The 24,021-nt window shown below is 43.0% G+C and overlaps 1 protein-coding gene across 1 annotated transcript; it reads left to right on the top strand.

The window, feature by feature from the left end:
• Positions 1-13,716: 13,716 nt before the first annotated feature.
• On the top strand, positions 13,717-14,948 carry TMEM74 (transmembrane protein 74; the record flags this gene model as incomplete). The annotated part of the gene is made up of 1 exon (XM_040354639.1): positions 13,717-14,948. A coding segment is annotated over one exon (852 nt), but the record flags the coding sequence as incomplete, so codon positions are not given.
• Positions 14,949-24,021: the final 9,073 nt, after the last annotated feature.

Raw genomic sequence — 24,021 nt, 5'->3', positions numbered from 1 at the left:
ATTAACCACTTTAGCCCCGGGCCTGTTTTTCAGAGTCGGTGTTTACGAGACAAAACCATTTTTTTTTGCTAGAAAATTACTTAAAACCCCCAAACATTATATATTTTTTTTTCTAACACCCTAGAGAATAAAATGGAAGTCATTGCAATACTTTTTGTCACACCGTATTTGCGCAGCGGTCTTACAAGCGCACTTTTTTTGGAAAAAATTCACTTTTTTAAATGAAAAAATAAGACAACAATAAATTTGGCCCAATTTTTTTATATATTGTGAAAGATAATGTTACGCCGAGTAAAATGATACCCAACATGTCACGCTTAAAAATTGCGCCCGCTCGTGGCATGGCGTCAAACTTTTACCCTTAAAAATCTTGATAGGCGACGTTTAAAAAATTCTACAGGTTGCATTTTTTGAGTTACAGAGTAGGCCTAAGGCTAAAATTAATGCTCTCGCTCTAACGATCGCGGCGATACCTCACTTGTGTGGTTTGAATACCGTTTTCATATGTCGGCGCTACTCGCGTATACGTTCGCTTCTACGCGCGAGCTCGTCGGGACGGGGCGCTTTAAAAAAATTTTTTTTTGCTTTTCGCATTTATTTTTATTTATTTTACAATTTTTAACACTGAAAAAAAAAAAAAAAATTATCACTTTTATTCCTATTACAAGGAATGTAAACATCCCTTGTAATAGAAAAAAGCATGACAGGTCCTCTTAAATATGAGATCTGGGGTCAAAAAGACCTCAGATCTCATATTTGGGCTTAAATGCAAAAAAAAAAAAAAAATTTGGAAATGTCATTTTTTCAAATGACAAAAAAAAAATGTTTCTTTAAGACGCTGGGCGGGACTGACGTTTTGACGTCACTTCCGCCCAGCGGAGCTATGGGGACGGGCGAAGGAGATTTTTCCTTCAGTCTCGTCCCCGCTCAGCTGCCGGATGGTCGCGATCTCCTCCGCCGCTACCGACGGCTCCGGTAAGCGGCGGAGGGCGCGGGACAGCGGCGGGAGGGGGGGGCCCCTCTCCCGCCACCGATAACGGCGATCTTGCGGCGAATTCGCCGCGGAGACCGCCATTATCGTTAACACGGCCGCCCACAGAAGAGATGAATATCTCGATTGTGGCAGCAGCTGCTGCCGTTACCGAGATATTCATCTCTAAAGTGAGGACGTATAACGGCGGCGGGGGACGGTCGGCAAGTAGTTAAGTTGCATACGCAAAATTAGGGCTGCTTTTAGATGGTGTAAAGTTAGTACACCATGTAAAAGCAGACCCTTCTGTCTAGCGACGCGTTTTTTTTTATAAATTTGAATATTTTTTTTCGCGCCGTATCTTTTTTTTTTTTCGACGCAACTTTATTGACCCGTCGCAATCCACAAAGCCCGGCGTAACGTAATTTTGCGCTATGCACGTCGGGAAAATGACGTCACGAGCATGCGCAGTACGGCCGGCGCGGGAGCGCGCCTCATTTAAATGGGAATCGCCCCCATGAAATGAGGAACGCCTTGCGCCGGCGGAATTTAAGTTACACGGCCAGAAATTTCTAGGTAAGTGCTTTGTGGATCGGGCACTTAGGTAGAAATTTTAAGGCAGTGTAACTTAAATTAGAATTTCGCCGTTACGCCGGGTCTTTGTGGATTTGGCCCCAAATATGGAGATAGACTCCCTCCAGAGGTGGTTCTGGCCAGCTCAGTAAATTGCTTTATGAAAGGCCTGGATACTTTCCTAAATGTACATAATATAACTGGATACTAACATTTATAGGTAAAGTTAATCCAGGGAATATCCGATTGCCTCTGGGGGGATCAGGAAGGAATTTTTTCCCCTGCTGTAGCAAATTGGATCATGCTTTGCTGGGGGTTTTTGCCTTCCTCTGGATCAACTGTGGGTATAGGTTTGTGTATATGGGATTGTATGATTTTTTTTCTCCTCTGTTATTGGTTGAACTGGATGGACTTTTTCAACCTGACTAACTATGTAACCTCTTTGGTCTCCAGGAAAAAAAATTAACCCAGAGAGACTAGATAGATCATTTTACTGTGGTGTGTTCTTCAGAAGATGTGACAGCAAAGTTATGTAACTTAGATTTAGTACTTCGGCACAGACAGCTAACTGGCAAAACATCTAAACGTGACAGACTAGCTGCTCTGGTGAGTGGTGACTGCATCTTTGTACTGTCCAACTGTGGACTACACACGAATAGGCTATGACAGATATACTCTGCTTTCACAAAGCGGCAACAGACTTGTATTCCTTTGCCTATAACTCATACTGACACATTGTTTTACTGCACTGAACTTAGTTGTGACAGTTCACTGCTGCACTTCATGGTAGGGGGGTAGGACATTATGGCACAAACAAGGAAATAATTGATGCTTATAGCCTGGCTTCTCTGGAACACTTCTAAAATGTATTTTTTAAAACACATGCTGAAAGTGTGTTTCCCCTTTTGAGTCAAATTTTTAAAATCTTTATGTGTTCCCATTTACATAGCAAACTTAAAGAATGAGAAAAATAATAAATGCAGTTCTTTTTGCATGTAAAAATAAATGTGAGCCTGCAAAGCATTGCACCCATGATTAGCAGAAAGTAGGTGCAAGGCAGGTCTCCCGCAGACTGTCACTGTAAGCTGGCTACTCGTATGGGAAGGCAATTACACACTGACAGAAAGGAGCAATGAACTACGTAGAGTCAGGGCCGTCTTTAAGGCAGGGCAAAAGGGGAAGATGCCCTGGGCCCTGTCATTGTTGTGGGGCCCAAAGCAGCTGCCACATACTTACCAACTATCCCGGTTTAAATTCCCTTGTCCCTGGAAGTTTTAGTGCTGTGCTGTGTCCTGATATCTCAGTGTGAAGTGTTGCTACTAATGCTGCCCAGCTCTGCCCTATTGTTGTGTACAGATAACTCACCTGCAAACCATGTGTTTACATGTTTACCGTCATATGTAAATAGTGCCGAGACTCATATGTAAATAGCTGAGGCCGGCAGCATTCATATGTATATCATTTCCCTCTGCAGTGAAGAGATGATGTGCTGTAACCTCTAGCAACCAATCAGTGAGCAGTATTGCTGTACAGTAATCTCTAGCAACCAATCAACAAGAAGAAATCATGTACTGTAACCTCTAGCAACTAATCAGTAAGTGGTAATGATATACTGTAACCTCTGGCAACCAATCACAATCATTGCCTGATCTGATACAGTAAACTGATTTTAAGTATATCTGAAAATTATTGTATGTGTCAGAGCAGATGGAGAGCAAAATTGCATGGGGGGGGGGCAAGAATTTTTTTGCCCAGGGCCCAATCAACATTAAAGACGGCTCTGCATAGAGTGCTCAACAGCACCCTGGTAGTTCACTGAGAACTACAAGCTGACGGCCACAAAAACTGTCAGTACTTGTAGTTTTCCCATTTAAAGAACTCTGAGAATGAATGACGTGGCCAAGCGGATGGAGCAGCAATTTCAGCAAAAGTCTGTACCAATAGAAAGACTTAAACAGGACTAGTCTCATCCCATTGGCCTAATATGTAAGAAGCCTTACCCCTTAATCATTAACTCTTTGTTAATATAAATAGCGTTTAAACCTAGTTTACAGCCGATAAGATCAGCTAACACAATACAGATAGGATATATTATGGCAAACACAATTCCAGCTAAGAAAAATCCTACTTAATTCTCTTTGTAAGGGGGCTGGGGAGTTGTCAGAAAACAGTATTTTAAAGGTAATGAGCAATTTGTTTTTATTTTTTTTTGGCTGCAAAGGTAGTCATTCAAATTGTTATACCTTTTGCACCAATGTACTATAAATATCCCTTCTTAACACCAGCTAGCAGATAAATAAAACATTAGATTCACAGATATTAACAATCATATACCGTACAATTAAAAAGATAGCGGCAGCCTGTGTTAAGCTGATATTAACAACAAATAAAAGTCTACAATATCATAATATAATTTTTAAAAGCAGATGATGGTTAAAGTTCATATACAAAAGTTCCAATTATTGGGATATACAGTAGATCTCAGAAGCCAATAAGTCCAGGCATCATGTTTGATTGAGCTCTTTCTACAAACAATGCTCCCTATGCCAACCTTGCTACGTACACCTCTAGAGATCACACCACTCAATCAGCCACTTACCAGGAGCACTTAAACCTCACAACAATCAAAGTCTAGGAAGCACACTACACCACTGGTCATCTGGGAATACTCACATGCACTCTATAAACATGTTGCTAAAACAAATCTTTGGCTTCTCTATACCAGTAAGTTTTGTTATGAACTTCTGCCATCATCCATTTTTATGAATCATAGTAACTTTTTTGTTCAGTTCATATTAAACACTGCAGCTTGACAAGCTGAACATTGTTTGCCAATGAGAGGGATCCATCTCAGGCCCCAAACTCATAAACAGCACACTAGAGCCTTTAGGACCCTGGTGCCCGACCTGTGGTTTGAGGACTGCTTCTGACACATTGGTACTTATTGTGTGCCCTTGGACACCAGCTTTTAGATTTGTGAGTATTGATTTTTACTGTAGGGACTGTAGTACCAATTTCATGTAGTATGTCTACAGTCATGTCTCCTGGAGCACGTCACCAGTCTCCAGCCACATCCAAACACATCTAAAATCTCTGACCATTTTATTTAATAATTCTGCAGTCATTGACAGTCTTCTGTAACATTACATATACTGCTAAGCAGGGCTGGACTGGGACAAAAATTTGGCCCTGGACTTCATCCAGACTGGCCCATTTTGACAGGTCTCTCCCACAGCGGCCGGACAACTCCCGCCCCCTCTCCCCCTTCACTAGCCACGGCTGATACTGGTACTCTTATAGGCAGTACCAGTGGGGAAGCTAGACATTATTTCTCCCGGGACAAAGAATCAGTTTGGTGCCCCCCCCCCTTATGGGACAAGATTAGGCAGAAGTGAGAAACTCCCAGGCCGCTGTCACTGAAGCCGGCCCACTGAGCCATCGGCCCACCGGGAAACTCCCTGTAGTCCCAATGGCCAGTTCATCCCTGCTGCTAAGAATGTGTGGCTAACTTGGTGACCTCGGGAGCTGCAGTTGGGACCCCTTGTACCTGCTGCAGCTCCCTGCCACTAGCTTAGCCACTGCTGCAGGCATGAAAGCTTTGGCAACCAAACTTATACTCCTCTGTTAGGATCACCCGTTACACAAAATATTTTTTCTTGTGTTACTGCTTCTTAAAATTAACTTTTGCTTTGCCAGATAAAAAACAACAACTTTACTTGTGTCACATACCTGGTGGGGAGCCTAAAATGCTGAAGAAGGCCTCTCTTACACCTCTGGCCCCCAGATAGAGTAGACAGGTAGTGCAGGAGCGCAGAGTGGCACAAGTGCCTGATGGTGTTGCTAGCAGTAAAGTCAATAGGATGTCCAGGCCAAGCAGCGGGAAGCTGGCGGTGAACCACAGCAAAGTAGGTGAGCTGGGTTGTAGCAGGTCAGAAGTAGGCAGGACAGGCTGGCACTGGCAACAGCTAACTGGTGAGGCACAGGCTTGTAGTAGACGGATGTTTGCAGCAGAGGACCAACAGCAGGCTGGATAGAAGCAAACTTAGGCAAGCAGGTCAGATACTGCTAGTCGGATCAGGTGCAGAAGCATAGTCAGAATATTGTCGGTAACAGATCAGCGGTGTAGAAGCAAAGGGAGCAGATAGAAGCAAAGCCAGGAGACAAGCTGGGGTTGGTGCAGGCAAAGTTCAAGGAGTAGTCAAGACAAGTCGGATTAGTAACTAGGAGCAGATGCAGGTTACGCGGGAACACAGTCGACGAGACAGCACTGAAGCAAAGCACTAAGTTAAATAGCAGATTTATTTCAATGTACTAATCCCAATGCACAAGTTCCTGTAGAAATGGCTGTGTGTATAAACGGGTGCTGCAGCAACCAACGGCTGGAACTGTATCAAGTAAAGGAAAACAAACAGCACACCAAGGATTTCCAGAATAGGTCCAGAGCTTTAATCAGTGATCACAGTGTTACAGCAGATTGCAATGTTTCTGAGCCATACATCAGGCATGTGGCATGTGATGTCGTCACATGACTGATGAAGGAGTCCTGCGTGGCTCAGAAACATTGCAATCTGCTGTAAAAATGTGATCACTGATTAAAGCTCTGGACCTATTCTGGAGATCCTTGGTGTGCTGGTGACATCTGTTTTGGTTAAAGAGCCCATTTGGCGCCATGAACTGTCACAGATGCACGTGTCTGTGCATATGGATGTGCTCATGCACATTTCCTAAGTGTATGTGAATGGAAAAAAACTTGACTTTGCACAGGCATCCGCCCAGTGGGGCCATCTTGGTTTTTGGCATGCCCTTCCCGACAACTTGACAATCTTCCCTTCCCAACTACACATACTCGCCATAATTAGGGGAAATTGTGGGAATTGCAGATATAGGGGGGCTCAGGGGCGGACTGACCATTGAGGCCCTCGGGCAGTGCCTGAGGGCCCCGTGTCACTAGGGGGCCCCATCAGGGTTGCCAGGCTCATTAAAACCAGATGTAAATGATGTAAAAGATGTAAAAATCTGTGTTTATTTTACATCTGTCCCTGATATGTCCAAAACCGACATGCTTTTGATGTGAAAATCCTGAGATTTTAGCTGCCCCGCCTCTGTAATGCCTCCTGGCTTGGTGGCCATCTGTAAGCCTGGGGGCCCCATAATCTTCTATTGCCTGGGGGCCCCATGAGATGTCAGTCCGCCCCTGGGGGGGCTCTCCATGTAACAGCAAGGGCAGATATTTGTTGCTGGTGGGGCAGCCATTAAAGTCAATCAGGTGCTGTGCCCTAATAGGAAAAGTGCAGGTTTCCTTTAAAAACAAGCACAGTCCAGTGAGATAACCTAAACATCACCAGGATTGGTATCTATTGAATGATTATGGACAGGGTGTGGTGTGAAGGAGGGATCTAAAGTCTAAACTCACTTTTCATTTATATTCTTCAATCATTCCACTTTTAGGCGGACCATTAGATTACTATCTTCAAATATTATTGCCTAAAGTCTTTGATTGGCCCATTTAATCAGTTACTGTATTTATTGGCGTATAACACTCACTTTTTTACCCTGAAAATAGAGGGTAAACTGTGCCTGCGTGTTATACACAAGGGGCCGTGGAATGTTTTTTTTCTGAAACTTCCCTCTTAAAGTTAGGGTGCGTGTTATACGCCTGTGCGTGCTATACGCCAATAAATACGGTAATTGCCTAGTTACCGCTTTCATAGAGATAGCATACTTTTGGCATGTGTGGCGGTTTGTCCACTTTTTCTTCTTATAATAATTACCCTTGTAAGCCTACAAGATTATCCTTTGTCCAGACTGCTCCTTCTCCTCTTTTATTTTTTAATTTTCAATATAAATACAGCTCAAGACGGCCCTAAATCTGCCAAGGAACATCTAGCTTGAGGTAAACATAGCACTTTTATGATTCTTGAGGATGAGCCAAGACTCGTTAAAATAGGTTTGTGCAGGAAATTAATTGGCAAGGCAGGATCCAATGAAAGATTTAAATGGAGACGTATAGCTCGGTATTCATATGGATGTGATATTGCCTGACATCTCTGAGTGCTGATAAAAATAGAACGAGACATTACACAATAGCACTGATACTGAGCTCAATGCACTCAGCGAGATGGTAGAAAGAATCAAAGAACCATTAATATCACACATAAAAATCAGATAGGATGGAAAGGACAGGGCACTTACTATAGCATGATGTCATTTTTAACATGATCTCATTGCTGCTTAATGTTCTTATTGTCATTCAATGCAAACAACATTTGGCATTTTGGCTTACTGTCAGGGACAATCAGTGACACTGCCATAAATTGAAACATAAATTAAAAGTTGTTTATATTAATGAGGTTTTAGAAGGCAACTCTAGACCTTTTAAGTTGGCACTCTGCTAGTGTCCTCCAGGGGAGGTTGTGATTTGCACCAAGGTCTGGTGAGTCCTGGATGTGGTCTGGGAATGAGCTCAGGTAAAGTATAGGTTAGGTGTAGTAGGACTTGGAGCAGGTGACGAGCTTGTAGACAGGGTCCACTTTGTGGCCCATTTAATTGGATCATTGTTTTAAAATCCTTCCAGGAAGGAAGATGATTTCATGTCCTTTCTGGCAGGATCTCTAGAATAGCTAGGGTGAAGCTTTGCACAGCGAAGTTGTTGGCTATGGAAAGAAGAGGAGCCACGGGAGAGAGCACTATCTAGGGACTGAGATTTGCTCTTCCTACTTCCCCTGGAGCTGGGCACAAAAGGTACATTACCAGACTCAAAGAGACTTCTTATACTTGAATGAGAGATGCAAAGCATGGAAGATGTTAACTACTTTATTATAACTGTGACTGTTATAATAAAATTGCGTTGGATGGAGCCTCTGGCTAGTGCATGTGTCTAAAGTGGATTCCAGTAACCTTGTTGCTGAGTACCAGAAGGCACCCTGTTAGGCTAAGCTAGACAGAGCATCCCTTAGAAACTCCCACTTAGTGAAGAAGAATCCCAATGTATTCAACAGTGTCGCAAACCTGGTCTTGCTAGGGGCCATTGATGGATATGCAGAGAGAGACGCTTTCCTGGAACCATGAGAAATGCATAGCTCCCAACTGTCCCTGATTTCGAGGGCATGGCAAGGGGTGTGTCCTATGCCTGCATACTTTTGCTGATAGGTGTCCCTCATTCCCATCTCAAAAAGTTGTGAGGTATGGAAATCTTCAGGCCTGTCTAGTATCTAGTATCCCTGGCAGGAACATGTGCTTTTGTCAAAAAGAGACCAGGAGGAGTGTAACCTATCTGCACATACACAGCTGATACTCGAAAAATTTGAATATTAAGTTAATTTATTTTACTAATGCAACTTAAAAGGTGAAACTAATGTATGAGATAGACTCATTACATGCAAAGCAAGACAGTTCAAGCCGTGATTTGTCATAATTGTGATGATTATAACTTACAGCTCATAAAAACCCCAAATCCACAATCTCAGAAAAATAGAATATTATATGCAATCAATAAAACAAGGACTGTACATAGAACAATATCGGACCTCTGAAAAGTAGAAGCATGCATATGTACTCAGTACTTGGTTTGGGCCCCTTTTGCAGCAATTACTGCCTCAATGCAGCATTGGCATGGAAGCTATCAGCCTGTGACACTACTGAGGTGTTATGGAAGACCAGGATGCTTCAATAGCGGCCTTCAGCTCTTCTGCATTGTTCAGTCTCTCATGGCAATGCCCCATAGATTCTTGTAACGGCTACCCGGGCTAGTGAGAGGGTATCAGCCGTTGGAGACGTCCTTTTCCCTGGCAAAGTGCGATATGCAAGTAAACCCGGTATCATTCCATCCCCAAGATCCAGAGAGAGAGAGGGTCCCCCATCAAGAACGAGACAAGGCTGCGTTTGAAGGGTCAAACAAGACTGTTTTAATGGGACATTTCCCTTAGCTTATATGTGCTTACAACTGTGACAGGAACAATGACAATCTCCGCCCCCCCTTCACACAGATACTTTGAAATAATGACATCTCCTTGAATCAATCAGTCTCTAGACGTTCCGGCACCGAGATCCACTTAACATGACCTGGCCGGGCACATTCCTTTCTCAATAGAATTCAATTAACCTTTAGAACAATACACACTCACAGATCATCACGTTAGCATACACCTGGCAGGAGGCTGTTAACTGGTAATACACAACAGAGCGTCAATTAGCATTTAGCAGTGAAAAAGTCACTCTACAATTAACCCTTTGAGCTCAGTAACAAGTCATGCAGTCCTCTGTAGGCAGAATAGTTCATAGGTCCGTTACAATTCTTTATGGGGTTTAGGTCAGGCAAGTTTGCTGGCCAATCAAGCACAGTAATCCCACGTTCATTGAACCAGGTTTTGGTACTTTTGGAAGTGTAGGCAGGTGCCAAGTCCTGCTGGAAAATGAAGTCAGCATCCACGTAGAACTCGTCTGCGGAAGGAAGCATGAAGTGCTCCAAAATCTCCTGGTAGACGGCTGCGGTGACCCCGGACTTAATGAAGCACAGTGGACCAACACCAGCAGATGACATGGACCCCAAATCAATACAGACTGGAAACTTCACACTGGACTTCAAGCATCTTGCAGTGTGTGCCTCTCCATTCTTCCTCCATACTCTGGGTCCTTGGTTTCCAAATCAGATGCAAAATTTGCTCTCATCAGAAAAGAGGAATCTGGACCACTGAGCAACAGAGCAGATCTGTTTTTCGTTAGCCCAGGTAAGACACTTCTGAAGTTGTTTGTTGTTCAGGAGTGGCTTGACAAGAGGAATACGACATTTGACATGTCCAGGATACGACATGTCCAGGATCCGTCTGTGTGTGGTGGCTCTTGATGCACTGACTCCAGCCTCAGCCTTGTGAAAGTCCCCAACACTTTTGAATGGCCTTTTCCTGACAATCCTCTCCAGGCTGCGGTCATCCCTGCTGCTTGTGCACCTTTTTTTTTCACAATTTTCCCTTCCGCATAAGTTTCTATTAATGTGCTTTAATACAGCACTTTGGGAACATCCAACTTCTTTTGTAAATACCTTTTGAGTCTTTCCCTCCTTATGGAGGGTGTCAATGATGGTTTTCTGCACAACTGTAAGGTCATCAGTCTTTCCCATGATTGTGATTCCTACTGGACCAGACGGAGACACCATTTAAAGGCTCAGAAACCCTTTGCAGGTGTTATGACTTAATTAGCTGATTAGAGTGGGACACTCTGAGCCTAGAATATTGCACCTTTTCACAATATTCAAATTTTCTGAGATTGTGGATTTGGGGTTTTCATGAGCTGTAAGCCATAATCATCACAATTATGACAAATCACGGCTTGAACTATCTTACTTTGCATGTAATGAGTCTATCTCATATATTAGTTTCACCTTTTGCACCATATTTAAATTTTTGGAGTATCACCTGTACATTCCTCACAATATAGAGCAGTAGTATATATTTTTTTTAAACTTTGCCTAGGCTAACATAATGTCATCAGTCCACTGCAGGTAGGAGAAAACATTTCCTCAGTCTATTCCCTTAAGTGATTAGAAAACAAATTGTAACTGTGTAATAAGTCACATGATACAGAAGGGTTCTCTGACAGACATTTGTGAAATTTGTCTGTTTAATGAGTTAAAAAGTTATTAAAAAAAGCAAGGGTTGCATACCATTTATGTATGTGTTGTAAGGTACCATAATAGGTATTTTCTCTTGATGTTATTAAACTGTTTGTATTTACATAACATGTTATGCAGGGTAATGGTAATTACTTTCATCGTGTGGTCTTTAGTCAGGTCATTAGGCTGAGGCAGTTTGGTTTTCAAGCTGTTTTTCCTGAAGTGAGAATTTTTTTTTACATCACCATCCTTGGCAGATGTGCTTGGATCACAAGACTGGATGAACAGAATTTCAAATGCTTTGGTGGTTTGTCAAATGGAATTCTGTTTAAAGTGGTTGTATACCCTCAGAAAAAAAAAACCTGTAAGGCAAAGGCATAATGAGCTAGTATGCACCGCATTTTGCCCTCGGCACTGTGAGTGCCTGGAGCTGCAATGACATCACTACCGCGAATGCGCGAGGGAGTCTTCTTCCCTTCAGCCGGGCATTCACAGTGCATGCACCGCTGACGTCAGCAGGTGCATTCAAAGGGGTAGATTCATGTACCTTTTACGGCGGCCAGATACGCCGCCGTAATTTGAAATCCGCGCCCGCGTATCGTTACGTCGATTCTCAAAGGCAGATACGCAAAAAAAATGGCTTCCTCCGCCGACGTAACTTGAATGCGGCGGCGTAGAATTGTGTGCAATATTACGTTGGCCGCTAGGGGCGCTTTCGTTGTTTTCGGCGTAGAATATGCAAATTACCTAGATACGCCGATTCACAAGCGTACGTGCGCCCGGCGGTATTTTTTTACGTCGTTTGCGTAAAGGCTTTTTCTGTGTAAGGTTGCTTCTGCTATTAGGAGGTGCAGCCAATGTTAAGTATGGACGTCGTTCCCGCTTTCGAAATTTGAATTATTTACGTCGTTTGCGTAAGTCGTTCGCGAATAGGGCTGGACGTAATTTACGTTCACGTCGAAACCAATAAGTCGTTGCGCCATACTTGGAAGCAATGCACACTGGGATATGTACACGGACAGCGCATGCGCCGTCCGTACAAACCGTCAATCACGTCAGGTCATCATACATTTACATAAAACACGCCCCCCCCCTTCCACACTTGAATTACGCACGCTTACGCCGGCCCCATTTACGCTACGCCGCCGCAACTTACGGAACAAGTGCTTTGTGAATACTGCACTTGCTCCTGTAAGTTACGGCGGCGTAGCGTAAATACGATACGCTGCGCCGCTGTAAGAAGAAGCGCACGTACCTGAATCTACCCCAAAGTGAATATCTTCTAAACCGTACAGGTTTAGGAGATATTCATTGTACCTACAGGATAGCGTTATTATAGGCTTACCTGTAGGTAAACATGAAAAAAGTGGGTATAGAACCATTTCAATGTATCCCCAATAAACTGTAGATTCAATTTCCCACTAAAATTACCATGATGACAAATAGACCTGGAAGCTGATTGGTTTCTGTGCATTACTGCACCAGATTTTGCCCAAATTTTTGAAAATCAACCCCATAGAGTGGTTGTTTTCTGACAAAATAACATTTGCAAACAAGTGGCATGTACCATTAAAACCATTTGCCACTTACCATTTGCTATCAAGTAGTGTTGCACGAAGAATAAAAAGTGGCATGCTTATCTTTGAATGTATCACTGATACACCTCCTATATAGCTCTGATCTGTGGTACCTAGAGAGGAAAACCTATTTAAACACATTGCAGGTGCAAAATAATACCTGCTGATGTGTTAGAATTATCGTATGTTTCTACCTTCCTCTTTGACATGACAACACAACTCTTAATTCCCAAGCATGTGGTGTCAACCTATCTTACTTTATTTATGATGGATCACAAAGAACACAAGCCTCTCCTCATCTCCATAGCCCCTCCTTGTGCACAGGCAAAGAGCACAGGAAGTTATTAGGCTCACAAGAACTTTGGCAACATTAACAGGTATTTTTGAACTAAAATGGAGCAAATAAAGGAAAGTTATTTAATAGGGTTTACATGCACTTAAAGTGACACTAAAGGATTTTTTTTTTAAATAACAAACATATCATACTTACCTCCACTGTGCAGATCATTTTACACATAGTGGCCCCGAACATCCTCTTCTGTGGTCCCCCGGCGGCTGTCTCGGCTCCTCCCCACATCAGATAACCCCGGGGTGGCTGGGGGGCCGGTGACTGGCAAAAGTTTTTTCACCTTACAACAGGAGGGTTTACAACCCCTTAAAAATCTCCTAAATTAACCTCTGACACTAGCAGAACCTATAATGGTGCAGTTATCCAATGCATCCTTTAACAAAGCAATATACTACTATAATATAATACTAAAGTATACAACGAGTATGATAAATGTGAAGGAAAGGAACTTGGCTTGACTACAGTAACCAGTCAAACATTAGCTTTTGTTTCCTCACCTGTAATAAAACAAATCTAGTTTGTACTGTTTTCTATAAGTAATGCTTGCTTTCCTTTCTATCATGTTTTTATAAAGTGGCATTGTTGTAAGAAAGCAGGAATTAACATTTTGTAATTTTCTTTCACTAGATTTCAATAATCATGGACTGCTTTCTGTGAAATAAAGTGGATCCCTATAGCATGCATGGAGCTTTATCACATTAATAGGCAGCCACAAAGACTAGATGAATGCAACAATGTGGACTGGGGCTATAATGTCAAGGACCCAAAAGCCTTTTGTTATGAAAACCATTGTGTTACCTCTGCTTTGTCTCCCGATCAATATGAGTCCATATCATTGAGTTCCTCTGACGAAGGCCATGGTCTTAAGTTATCTCAAGATGATTACAGCAAAGAGAGGAGGAAAGTTTGCTGCTTGGAAGAACTGGAAACCTCTTTTACATATGTCGATGAAAATGTCAACATAGAACTTGTGACTCATCCAACTTTTAGACACGACCATGGGCACCAACCCCAGGCCTCAGATAGAGAAATCCAACAAGATGGCATTAATGAAGCCTCCATTATGTCTGATGATGAAGCAACTTCAGAAGCTTCAGGAAAAAACGTAGATTATGGCTTCATTAGTGCAGTGACTTTCCTAATTACTGGAATAATGCTTGTTATCATTTCATACCTGGTCCCCAGAGATAACAGATCTGATCCAAATTCCATCCCAGCCAGGGAGATGGAAAAAATTGAGAAGAAAAATGCTATCATCGGAGCTCATTTGGATAAATGTGTAATTGCTGGACTTTGTCTTTTAACTCTAGGTGGAGTTGTGTTGTCGATTTTATTGATGATATCAATGTGGAAAGGTGAACTCTACAGGAGGAAAGCATTTGCTGCTAAAGACTCTGCAAAACTATATGGATCAATTAATTTTAACCATTCCAAGTCTGGTGGAACTGAGAATACCTTGGTCCAAGAAGAAACAATTGACATAGTTACCTAAGTACCAATGTTTTTATGTGTTAAAAGTAAAAAACATAGTTTGATCAGTGAAATATACCAGAGGTGGAAAAAGGTGACTGTGGGATAACAACAAGGAGACTGAGGTTGTGCCACCATCCATCACAGTTTTATATGAGGAGAATGTGCATTTAATAGGAACCAGTCTTACCTCTCTGAGATGGCTTGCGTATCGATTTTTTAAATGTATACACCCAGGCTGGATACAGCTTTGGTTCTCATCCCTGAGCTTAAGCAGCAGCCAGGTCAGCCTCTATGGGGATCTACCAGCTTGACAATGGGCTGACATTTCTACTGTTACTGGAAAATAATATGACTAAATGCTAGGATATACAGTTATCTCTGAGAGGTAAGGCTTTGCTGCTATAACAACTTATTCCATATCAAGCCCTGTACACACGATCGGTCCATCCGATGAGAACGGTCTGATGGACCGTTTTCATCGGTTAACCGATGAAGCTGACCGATGGTCAGTCGTGTCTACACACCATCGGTTAAAAAAACGATCGTGTCAGAACGCGGTGACGTAATACACAATGACGTGCTGAAAAAAACGAAGTTCAATGCTTCCAAGCATGCGTCGACTTGATTCTGAGCATGCGTGGATTTTTAACCGATGGATGTGCCTACAAACGATCGTTTTTTTTTCTATCGGTTAGGAATCCATCGGTTAAATTTAAAATACGTTGGCTTTTTTTTAACCGATGGATAAATAACCGATGGCGCCCACACACGATCCGTTTGGACCGATGAAAACGGTCCATCAGACTGTTCTCATCGGTCTAACCGATCGTGTGTACGCGGCCTTAGGCTGCCCCCCACAGCAAAATATATACATATATATATATATATATAGATATATATATCTATATCTATTTATATATATAGATATATATATCTATATATTTACAGTATACAGCTATTGCACACCCACTGCTCCATATGACAATATGTTTTTTATTGCTATTATAGCTATTCTATTTTCTTTCTCTCCAGGTGACAACCATTTCCTGTCCTTTCCTTTCCCAGTGTCAGGAAATTAAGGAATATCTTCCTAGTTAACACAGACACTAATAAAAGCCTCTTACCCAATCTAGTGAAAAACGCAAATAAAGACTTGGGTTGAGTAACGCCTAGTACACATGGGCCAAATGTCGGGCGGTATTGGCCGGTTCAATAGAAAACCGTCTGACATTCATCCCGTGTGTTCTGTACCCGAGCAAATAGTATTTGCTCGTTCTGTCGAAGGGGCATGCCCAAAAAAGGTCTGCTGATCAGCTCCCGATCAGCATTTATATCCAATGGCTGAGACCATGGACCGTATTGTTTTTTGCGGTGGGGTCGTCCCCCTGTCAGAACACAATAACACAGCAGGGGAGATCGCTAGCTAAAAAAATTAGTAGCATATAGTGGCTAAAGATGTATTTTCTTCTCATGGGGAAATTGCCTTTTCAATTGAACTTCATGGATATACATGGAAATGTGTGTGCAGTTTTTAACACATATTGCACTGTGCTAATTATGCACTGTGATAGCTTTTCATGCATTTCTATTATTTTAGTTAAAACACATTCACATTTACATTGACAAGTGTAATTGCACCTGAAGAGGAAAATATGGATACATTTCTGAGAAGGAAAGTTACACAAAATATTAATGCCTTCACAAGAACAACAATTATTAATATGTTAAAGTGGAACTAAACTCTCTTAATCAACCTTAATTATTTTTGATCCTTATGCTGTTAGCCTTAGTAAATAGATAGTAAGTTATATTATATTTACTTGTTTTACCTTTTTTTTTTATTCAGTTGCTTCTTGGTCTCTGGCCTAGGCCAAACTGATTTCATACACCCCAGGAGTCGTCATGGGCATTTGGACTTTCTCAGCTAAACACATCCTCTTACATGCCTGTGTCCTATCAGAAAATGCAACCGAAGTGATGCCCTGTCGTAGCCATTCTGGTACACCCGCACTAGTCCGCAGTAAGCCTGCAGTCAGATGGTGGCAGTGGACATCTTTTTACACCCACAAAGTCTTGCATGTCACACATATTTTTACCATGACACTGTTTTAATGTTGAATTTTAAAAGCATTGGCAAGCCTACTGATCTCACAGGTTTGCTAATCTGACAGAACACCTCTGCTTTTAAGATTCAACATTAAACCAGTTTGACGGATTTCAAAATACTGTATTTCACTATGTACGCTGAATTTACTGGTAAAAATAAGTGTGAAATGCAAGACTTGGGTGTAAAAAATGCCTGCTTGCCACCTTCTGACTGTGAACGAGTGCCGGTGTACCAAGATGGCCACAACAGAATGTCACTTTGGTTGCATTTTCTGATGGGTATCGGTATTCTGATAGAACACCTGCCTGAGCTAAGGGCAGACGGATTCCAGAAAGTAAATGCTACATGAATCATCTCCTTAGTCAGGATGGACACAGTTAGAAATGCTAGGGGGTGTTCTTTAAAGTTTTTTTTCAACAAAATGTAAACGACAATGAAACGAAAAATGCCTCTAATGCCCCGTACACACGATCGGATTTTCCATCGGAAAAGCCTTGGATGGCTTTTCCGACAGAATTCCGCTCAAGCTCGGCTTGCATATACACGGTCACACAAAAGTTCTCTGAACTTTCGACCGTCAAAAACGCGGTGACGTACAACACTACGACGAGCCGAGAAAATGAAGTTCAATGCTTTCAAGCATGCTTCAAATTGTTTCCGAGCATGTGTCGGCATTTTGCACGTTGGAATTGCTATGGAATTTCCAATCAGGAATTTTCCCGTCGGAAAAATTGAGAACCTGCTCTCATTCTTTTGCTGGTGGAAATTCCGACAGCAAAAGTCCAATGGAGCATACACACGGTCGGAATTTCCGACCAAAAGCTCACATCAGACTTTTGCTGGCGGAATTTCCAACCATGTGTACGCAGCATCAGTGTAGTATCTTCAACAACATTTAATAACAAACCAAAAAATGCCAATAGCTTGAGAAAGGAGCATGTACACACCCCCCCCCCCGATGTTCTGGGCATGCTCTGAAACGCGTTGCGCATTTCCAGATTGGAGGACGACTCCATGGCCCTGTAGAGCTTCCTTGTTCCACCGTAGCAGTCATAACGACTGGCGCCCATACACCTCTCTTTCAAACAGCCAAAAGGAGCACTTACCAGCCTATGGTGGATTCCAGCACCGTGGATGTCATTAATACCTCTGATGAGCATGCTTTTATCATGTACCATGCGAATTACCTATTTTTGGCTTGTTATTAAATGTTATTGAATATACTACACTCAGGCCCCGTACACACGTCCGAGAAACTCGACGGGCAAAACACATCGTTTTGCTCGTCGAGTTCCTTGTGAAGCCGCCGAGGATCTCGGCGAGCCAACTTTTCCCATTGACTAACGAGGAAATAGAGAACATGTTCTCTTTTTGGCCCGACGAGATCCTCGTCGGTTTCCTCAGCGAAAAGTGTACACACGACCGGTTTTCTCGGCAGAATACGTCTCCCATCGAGTTTCTGGCTGAATTCTGCCAAGAAAACCGGTCGTGTGTACGAGGCCTTAGAGGCACTTCTCCTTTCATTGCTGTTTACATCCATACATAGAGCTTGCTTCAAGCTCTAGTATCAGCTGCCATTTGTGGACTATCAATCTCAGTGCTGTCTAACAACAAAGTAGTGCCTTATACAAAAAATTGCCAATTACACTCTGCAAATAATGCTAGAATTCAAAACATTATTAAAATAATATATCAGTTCATAAAATGAAAAAATCTAAAAAAATCGAATTTCATGCATTAAGTTCATACAAAAACAAGTTTGTGTCGTCTTCTAAGTGCAATGATTTTACATTATTCCTCCAAAGAGTAATCCGTGCTCCAAAATTCTTGTGACAGTAATGTGCAGTTAAAGGCAATAATGTGCTGTGCTCCCCTACACATGTGCCCTCACTCCTAATAGGTAAACAGCTCCCCCCAGGTCAGTCGGCGGCGGCGGCAACTCAGCAACCCCCCCCCCCGGGAGGACAGCTGGGATATCAAAGTCCCGCTTTTACCCCATCTAGGAAGTGGGCATCTTCCTCCTAGGCATCCAATAGAACCGCCTGACCTTTCAGCCAATCGGGAAACGGATATGAGACACTTCCTGATTGGCGGAAGAGGTGATTCAGTGATTCATTTGCTCTTCTAACACACCTGGTTGGGCTCCGAGCACAATGCTCTGCACTCCAAGTCCACCATATTTTGGAGCCTATAATCAGGTGCTTAAAGAAAAAAAAACTCTGTAATTCATGCGTCCGGTGTCCTGAAAGTGTTTGGACGCATGAATAGGGGGTGTCCGCAGTGGCCGTGGATAGATTTATGCTATGCATGAATCTATCCATTAACCATATAGCGGGTGGCGTAGATAGAGGAGGCGGAGTCCGTGCGCCCTTAATGGACGGGCCGCCCTATTAGTATAAGGACAATCCTCAGATTCTTATGATGGACAATTCTCAATTCCTCCGTGTGTTCCAACAGGATAGCAGATCTCTCATTTACAGTGTCATGCAAGGAGAATCAGAAGATATCCATAGCATAATTACATTTTTATTTAAAAGCTTACACTAAGGCCGCGTACAGACGAGCATACATGTACGATGAAACCTGTCCGCCGGACCGTTTTCACCGTACATGTATGCCCGGGGATTTCTGTATGGTGGCTGTACTCACCATCATACAGAAATCCGCGCGTAAAGAATACGCGGGGCGTGTCCGCGGCGTCGCCAGTTCAATGCTTCCACGCATGCGTCTAAGTCATTCGACGCATGCGAGGGATGGCGGGCACTCGGACATGTACGGTAGGTCTGTACAGACGACCGAACATGTCCGAGGGGACAGGATTCCAGCGGGCTGTTTTAAAACAAGTCCGGAAATATTTGCCCGCGGACCAGTTTCAGCAGACATGTTCGGTCGTGTGTACGGGGCCTAACACTCACACCAAATTTCCTTGTGCAATAGTGTGTAACGCCAACTTGGAACACAACTCTGCGGCGTGCGCTCCAAACACCAGACGTAACGTCACCGAAAGTTCCCACCTAATGCTTTTCACTCCTCCCCCTGGAGCGTCTTCAGAGGTGCCTCTGATATCTATGGTTATCTCCTCTCCTGATTCTCCTTGCATGACACTGTAAATGAGAAATCTGCGATCCTGTTGGAACACACAGAGGAATTGAGAGTTGCCCATTATAAGAATCTGAGGATTGTCCTAATTAGGAGTCAGTGAATGAGGGTACATGTGGAGGGGAGCACAGCACCTTATTGCCTTTAGCTGCACATTATTGGCCAAGAATATTGGACTTTGGAGGAATAATGTAAAATCATTGCACTTAACTTAAAGTGGATGTAAACCCGATTAATGAAATTTGAGCTGGGCACATATATCTGCAATATTTTGTCATCTCTCTTCAAAGAGATAAGTCCCATAGTTCTCTCCTAAACCATTCCTCTGTTATCAGCCTGATAACTCTTGACAAATTCTCTGACACATCAGATAAAAGCAGCCTGAAATTTCTGTCAGGGGAGGTTGCTAAAATAGATTAGCAGGCAGCTGGCCTTTAAGGGGAACTCCACCCCAAATTTAAAAAAAAAATGGCGTGGAGTTCCCCCAAAAATCCACACCAGACCCTTATACGAGCACGTTAACCTGGCCGGCCGCAGAAAAGAGGGGTTGACAGAGTGCGGCCCCCCCTCTCCTGAACCGTACCAGGCCACATGCCCTCAACATGGGGAGGATGTCCCTATGTTGATGGGGACAAGGGTCTCATCCCCACAACCCTTGCCCGGTGGTTGTGGGGGTCTGCGGGCGGGGGACTTATCAGAATCTGGAAGACCCCTTTAACAAAGGGGACCCCCAGATCATGCCCCCCCTATGTGAATTGGTAATGGGGTACACTGTACCCCTACCATTTCTCAAAGGAAGTGTAAATTCTTGTAAAAAAAAAACACACAGACACCGTAGAAAAAAGTCCTTTATAAATAAAAAGAAAAAGAAAAAAACTCCAGCGGTGATAATCCACTCGTTCCCGGCTTCCTGCTCCAACGTTGTCCTGATCCAGCGACGGGTGCGGGTGATCTCCGGTCCAGCGACAGGTGCGGGTGTATCCAGCGACGGGTGTGGGTGATCTCCGGTCCAGCGACGGGTGCGGGTGTATCCATCGACGGGTGCGGGTGATCTCCGGTCCAGCGATGAGTAGATCCATCCAGAGCGCAGCATCGCCGACCTCCTCTCACCGCTGGACACAGCCCAGCGAATGACGCGACTGAAGCTGTGACATTTCTTATATAGGGGAGGCAGGGCCACCTGTCACGTGACCCTGCCCCCTCTGACGCACCCTCTGCTACGTCACAGGGTAAGCCCAGTCTTCCCCCTTTCTGGGCTTCCCGAACCCGAACATCCAGGTGTCCGCTCAACTCTAGAGAAGTTGTGTGCCTTTCCTCCAATCAGCAATGTTAGCTATCTTGTTGGCTGTATGCCCAGACATCACACTCTGCGTTAAACAGAAAGAGAACATTTCCTAACACTATCTGAACTTTCTAAACAGTATATAAATGTGAAGACAGCAGATATGGATGTAAAACTTATGTAGGGAGATTTGGTTCATCCCTGTGTATCATCAGAGGCTGTTCACTTCACTGGGTGTATGGAGGGTTTACATCCACTTTAATTCATGGAATTTGATGCATTTTATGAACTGATATATTATTTTATTAATGTTTTGAATTCTAGCATAATTTGTATAGGGCACTACTTGTTGTTAAACAGTGCTGAGCTTGATACCCATACCTCCCAACATTTTGAGATGGGAATGAGGGACACCTACTAACAAATGTATGTAGGCCCCATGCCACACCCCCTTAAAAGAGAATTAACCAAAAAAAAGTTAATTAAATCTACAAGGGATTTTTTTTACCACTATTATTCCTTTATATTTGCTTTTAAAATTTACAAATGCACCCATTTAGAAATTGGATGAAAGGTTTAGCACTGGAATACACTTTTTGAAAGAGAAAAAGTGCATTTTATATGCAACTATACAGATTAGACCAAAATGAGGGACAAATGAGGGGGAAAGAGGGACATTGGGCCAGATTCACAAAGGGGATACGACGGCGTATCCCCTGATACGCCGTTGTATCTCTGTTTCTATCTATGCGACTGATTCATAGAATCAGTTACGCATAGATAGCCCTAAGATCCGACATGTGTAATTGTTTTACACTGTCGGATCTTAGGATGCAGTACCGCGGCCGCCGCTGGGGGGAGTTTGCGTCGTAAACCAGCGTCGGGTATGCAAATTAGGAGTTACGGCGGATCCACAGCGGATTTTCGCGTTCGCTACATCGCCGCTAGTCTAGTTTCCCGTCGCAAATTTAGTCGTCGTTTTAGGTGCCCTAACTTTAGTCAGCAAACGTATTGCTGTCTAAAGTATGGCCGTCGTTCCCGCGTAGAAATTTAAAAATGAAAGTCGTTTGCGTAACACGTCCGGGAATACGGAAGTACGCTACGCGCGTCGCGGTTCAAAAAAAATGATGTCACGGCGCGCAAAGCACGACGGGATTTGCGAAACTGAGCATGCGCAGTAGGTCCGGCGTGGGAGCGCGCCTAATTTAAATGGCACACGCCCATTTGAATTGGCCCGCCTTGCGCCGGAGGCCGCCGGCGTAGTTTTCATGGCAAGTGCTCTGTGAATCAGGCACTTGTGATGAAAACTTGCGGCGGTGTAACGTATCTACGATACGTTATGCCGCCGCAGTTCTATGTGAATCTGGCCCATTGTTCCAAATCAGGGACAGTCCCTTGAAATGAGGGATAGTTGGGAGCTATGGATACACCTTACTTTTATAGGGACAACATACCTTGCACCTCAGCGACAATCTATATTATCACTAATAATATTGGTATTCATAACGCAGCATTGGAACACCAACACCAAACATTTCTGGACTATCATTCCCCTTTGTTTCCAGCTGGACTCTTAATATGGACTTTGTCCCCTCAAAGACAATGGTTCTATTAAATCATTAGGCGCATACTACGTTATTCTCAACAAAATAAAGCAAGGAGATATGGATGGATGGATGGATCGGTGAGCTTGCTGTCAATTTTAAAAATGAATTAAAAAGGATTTTCAGTTTGTGGTGCTCAGATATTGTTTAGTTCTGCATTAAAGTGTATGAAAACTTCAGCACTCTATGGGTTTCCACCTATGTGTTGGCCATGTGTCCAAATTATCTCTCAATCTGAAAAGTACTTTGTGTATGTAAGACTATAAAAAAAAAACCTCTGTTTTGTGTGTATATAGTGTATTCTTCGTCATCAACTTATACTGTGTACTTTGGGCACAACAGCTTTGTTTTCCGACATATTGCAGACCAATTGCATTGTTGCAGGGAGTTTATGATAATTGTTCTGTCAAGAGCTTGATGAGAAAGTGTGTACAGATCATCCAAATGGGCGGCTGTGCTCCACCATTATGAACAGGTTATGGTTGGCCATACCTGGGAAAGTTGTTTTAAAAGTTTCAACACAAAATCATTTTTTTTGGATTGGCCATCTGTGAACTACATCTGTTGTTTGAATTGTATTATTTTCTAATATTTGCCGTCAAAGCAAAAAAAAAAAATAGGATCAGCTGGTTTTGCTAAAAGATAATCAACATTTTTAAAATGTTTTATTTAACCACTTAAGACCCGGACCAAAATGCAGGTAAAGGACCCGGCCAGTTTTTGCGATTCGGCACTGCGTCGCTTTAACTGACAATTGCGCGGTCGTGCGACATGGCTCCCAAACAAAATTGGTGTTCTTTTTTCCCCACAGATAGAGCTTTCTTTGGGTGGTATTTGATCACCTCTGCGCTTTCTATTTTTTGCGCTATAAACAAAAATAGAGCGACAATTTTGAAAAAATGCAATATTTTTATTTTTTTTTGCTATAATAAATATCCCACAAAAATAAATAAATAAATAAATAAAAACGTGTTTTTCCTCAGTTTAGGCCAATACGTATTCTTCTACCTATTTTTGGTAAAAAAAAATCGCAATAAGCGTTTATCGATTGGTTTGCGCAAAATTTATAGGGCCAGATTCACAGAGCGAGTATGCCGGAGTATCTACTGTATATACTGCCGGCGTACTTTCAAATTTGCTGCGTCGGCTTCTGGCTTCGATCCAACAGGCGTACGGCTTCGTACGCCTCCGGATCGTAGGTGCAATACTTTGGCGCCCGCTGGGTGGAGTTCACGTAGTTTTCCGCGTCGGGTATGCTAATTAGCTTTTTCCGTCGATCTACGAACGTACGCGCGGCCGTCGCATTCTCTTACGTCGTCGCTAGTCGTCTTTTCCCGGCGTATAGTTAAAGCTGCTATTTTGCGGCATATAGATAGACTT

This window comes from Rana temporaria, chromosome 5, assembly GCF_905171775.1.
Source record: "Rana temporaria chromosome 5, aRanTem1.1, whole genome shotgun sequence".
Taxonomy (NCBI): domain Eukaryota; kingdom Metazoa; phylum Chordata; class Amphibia; order Anura; family Ranidae; genus Rana; species Rana temporaria.
This window is presented reverse-complemented; position numbering and strand designations above follow the sequence as displayed.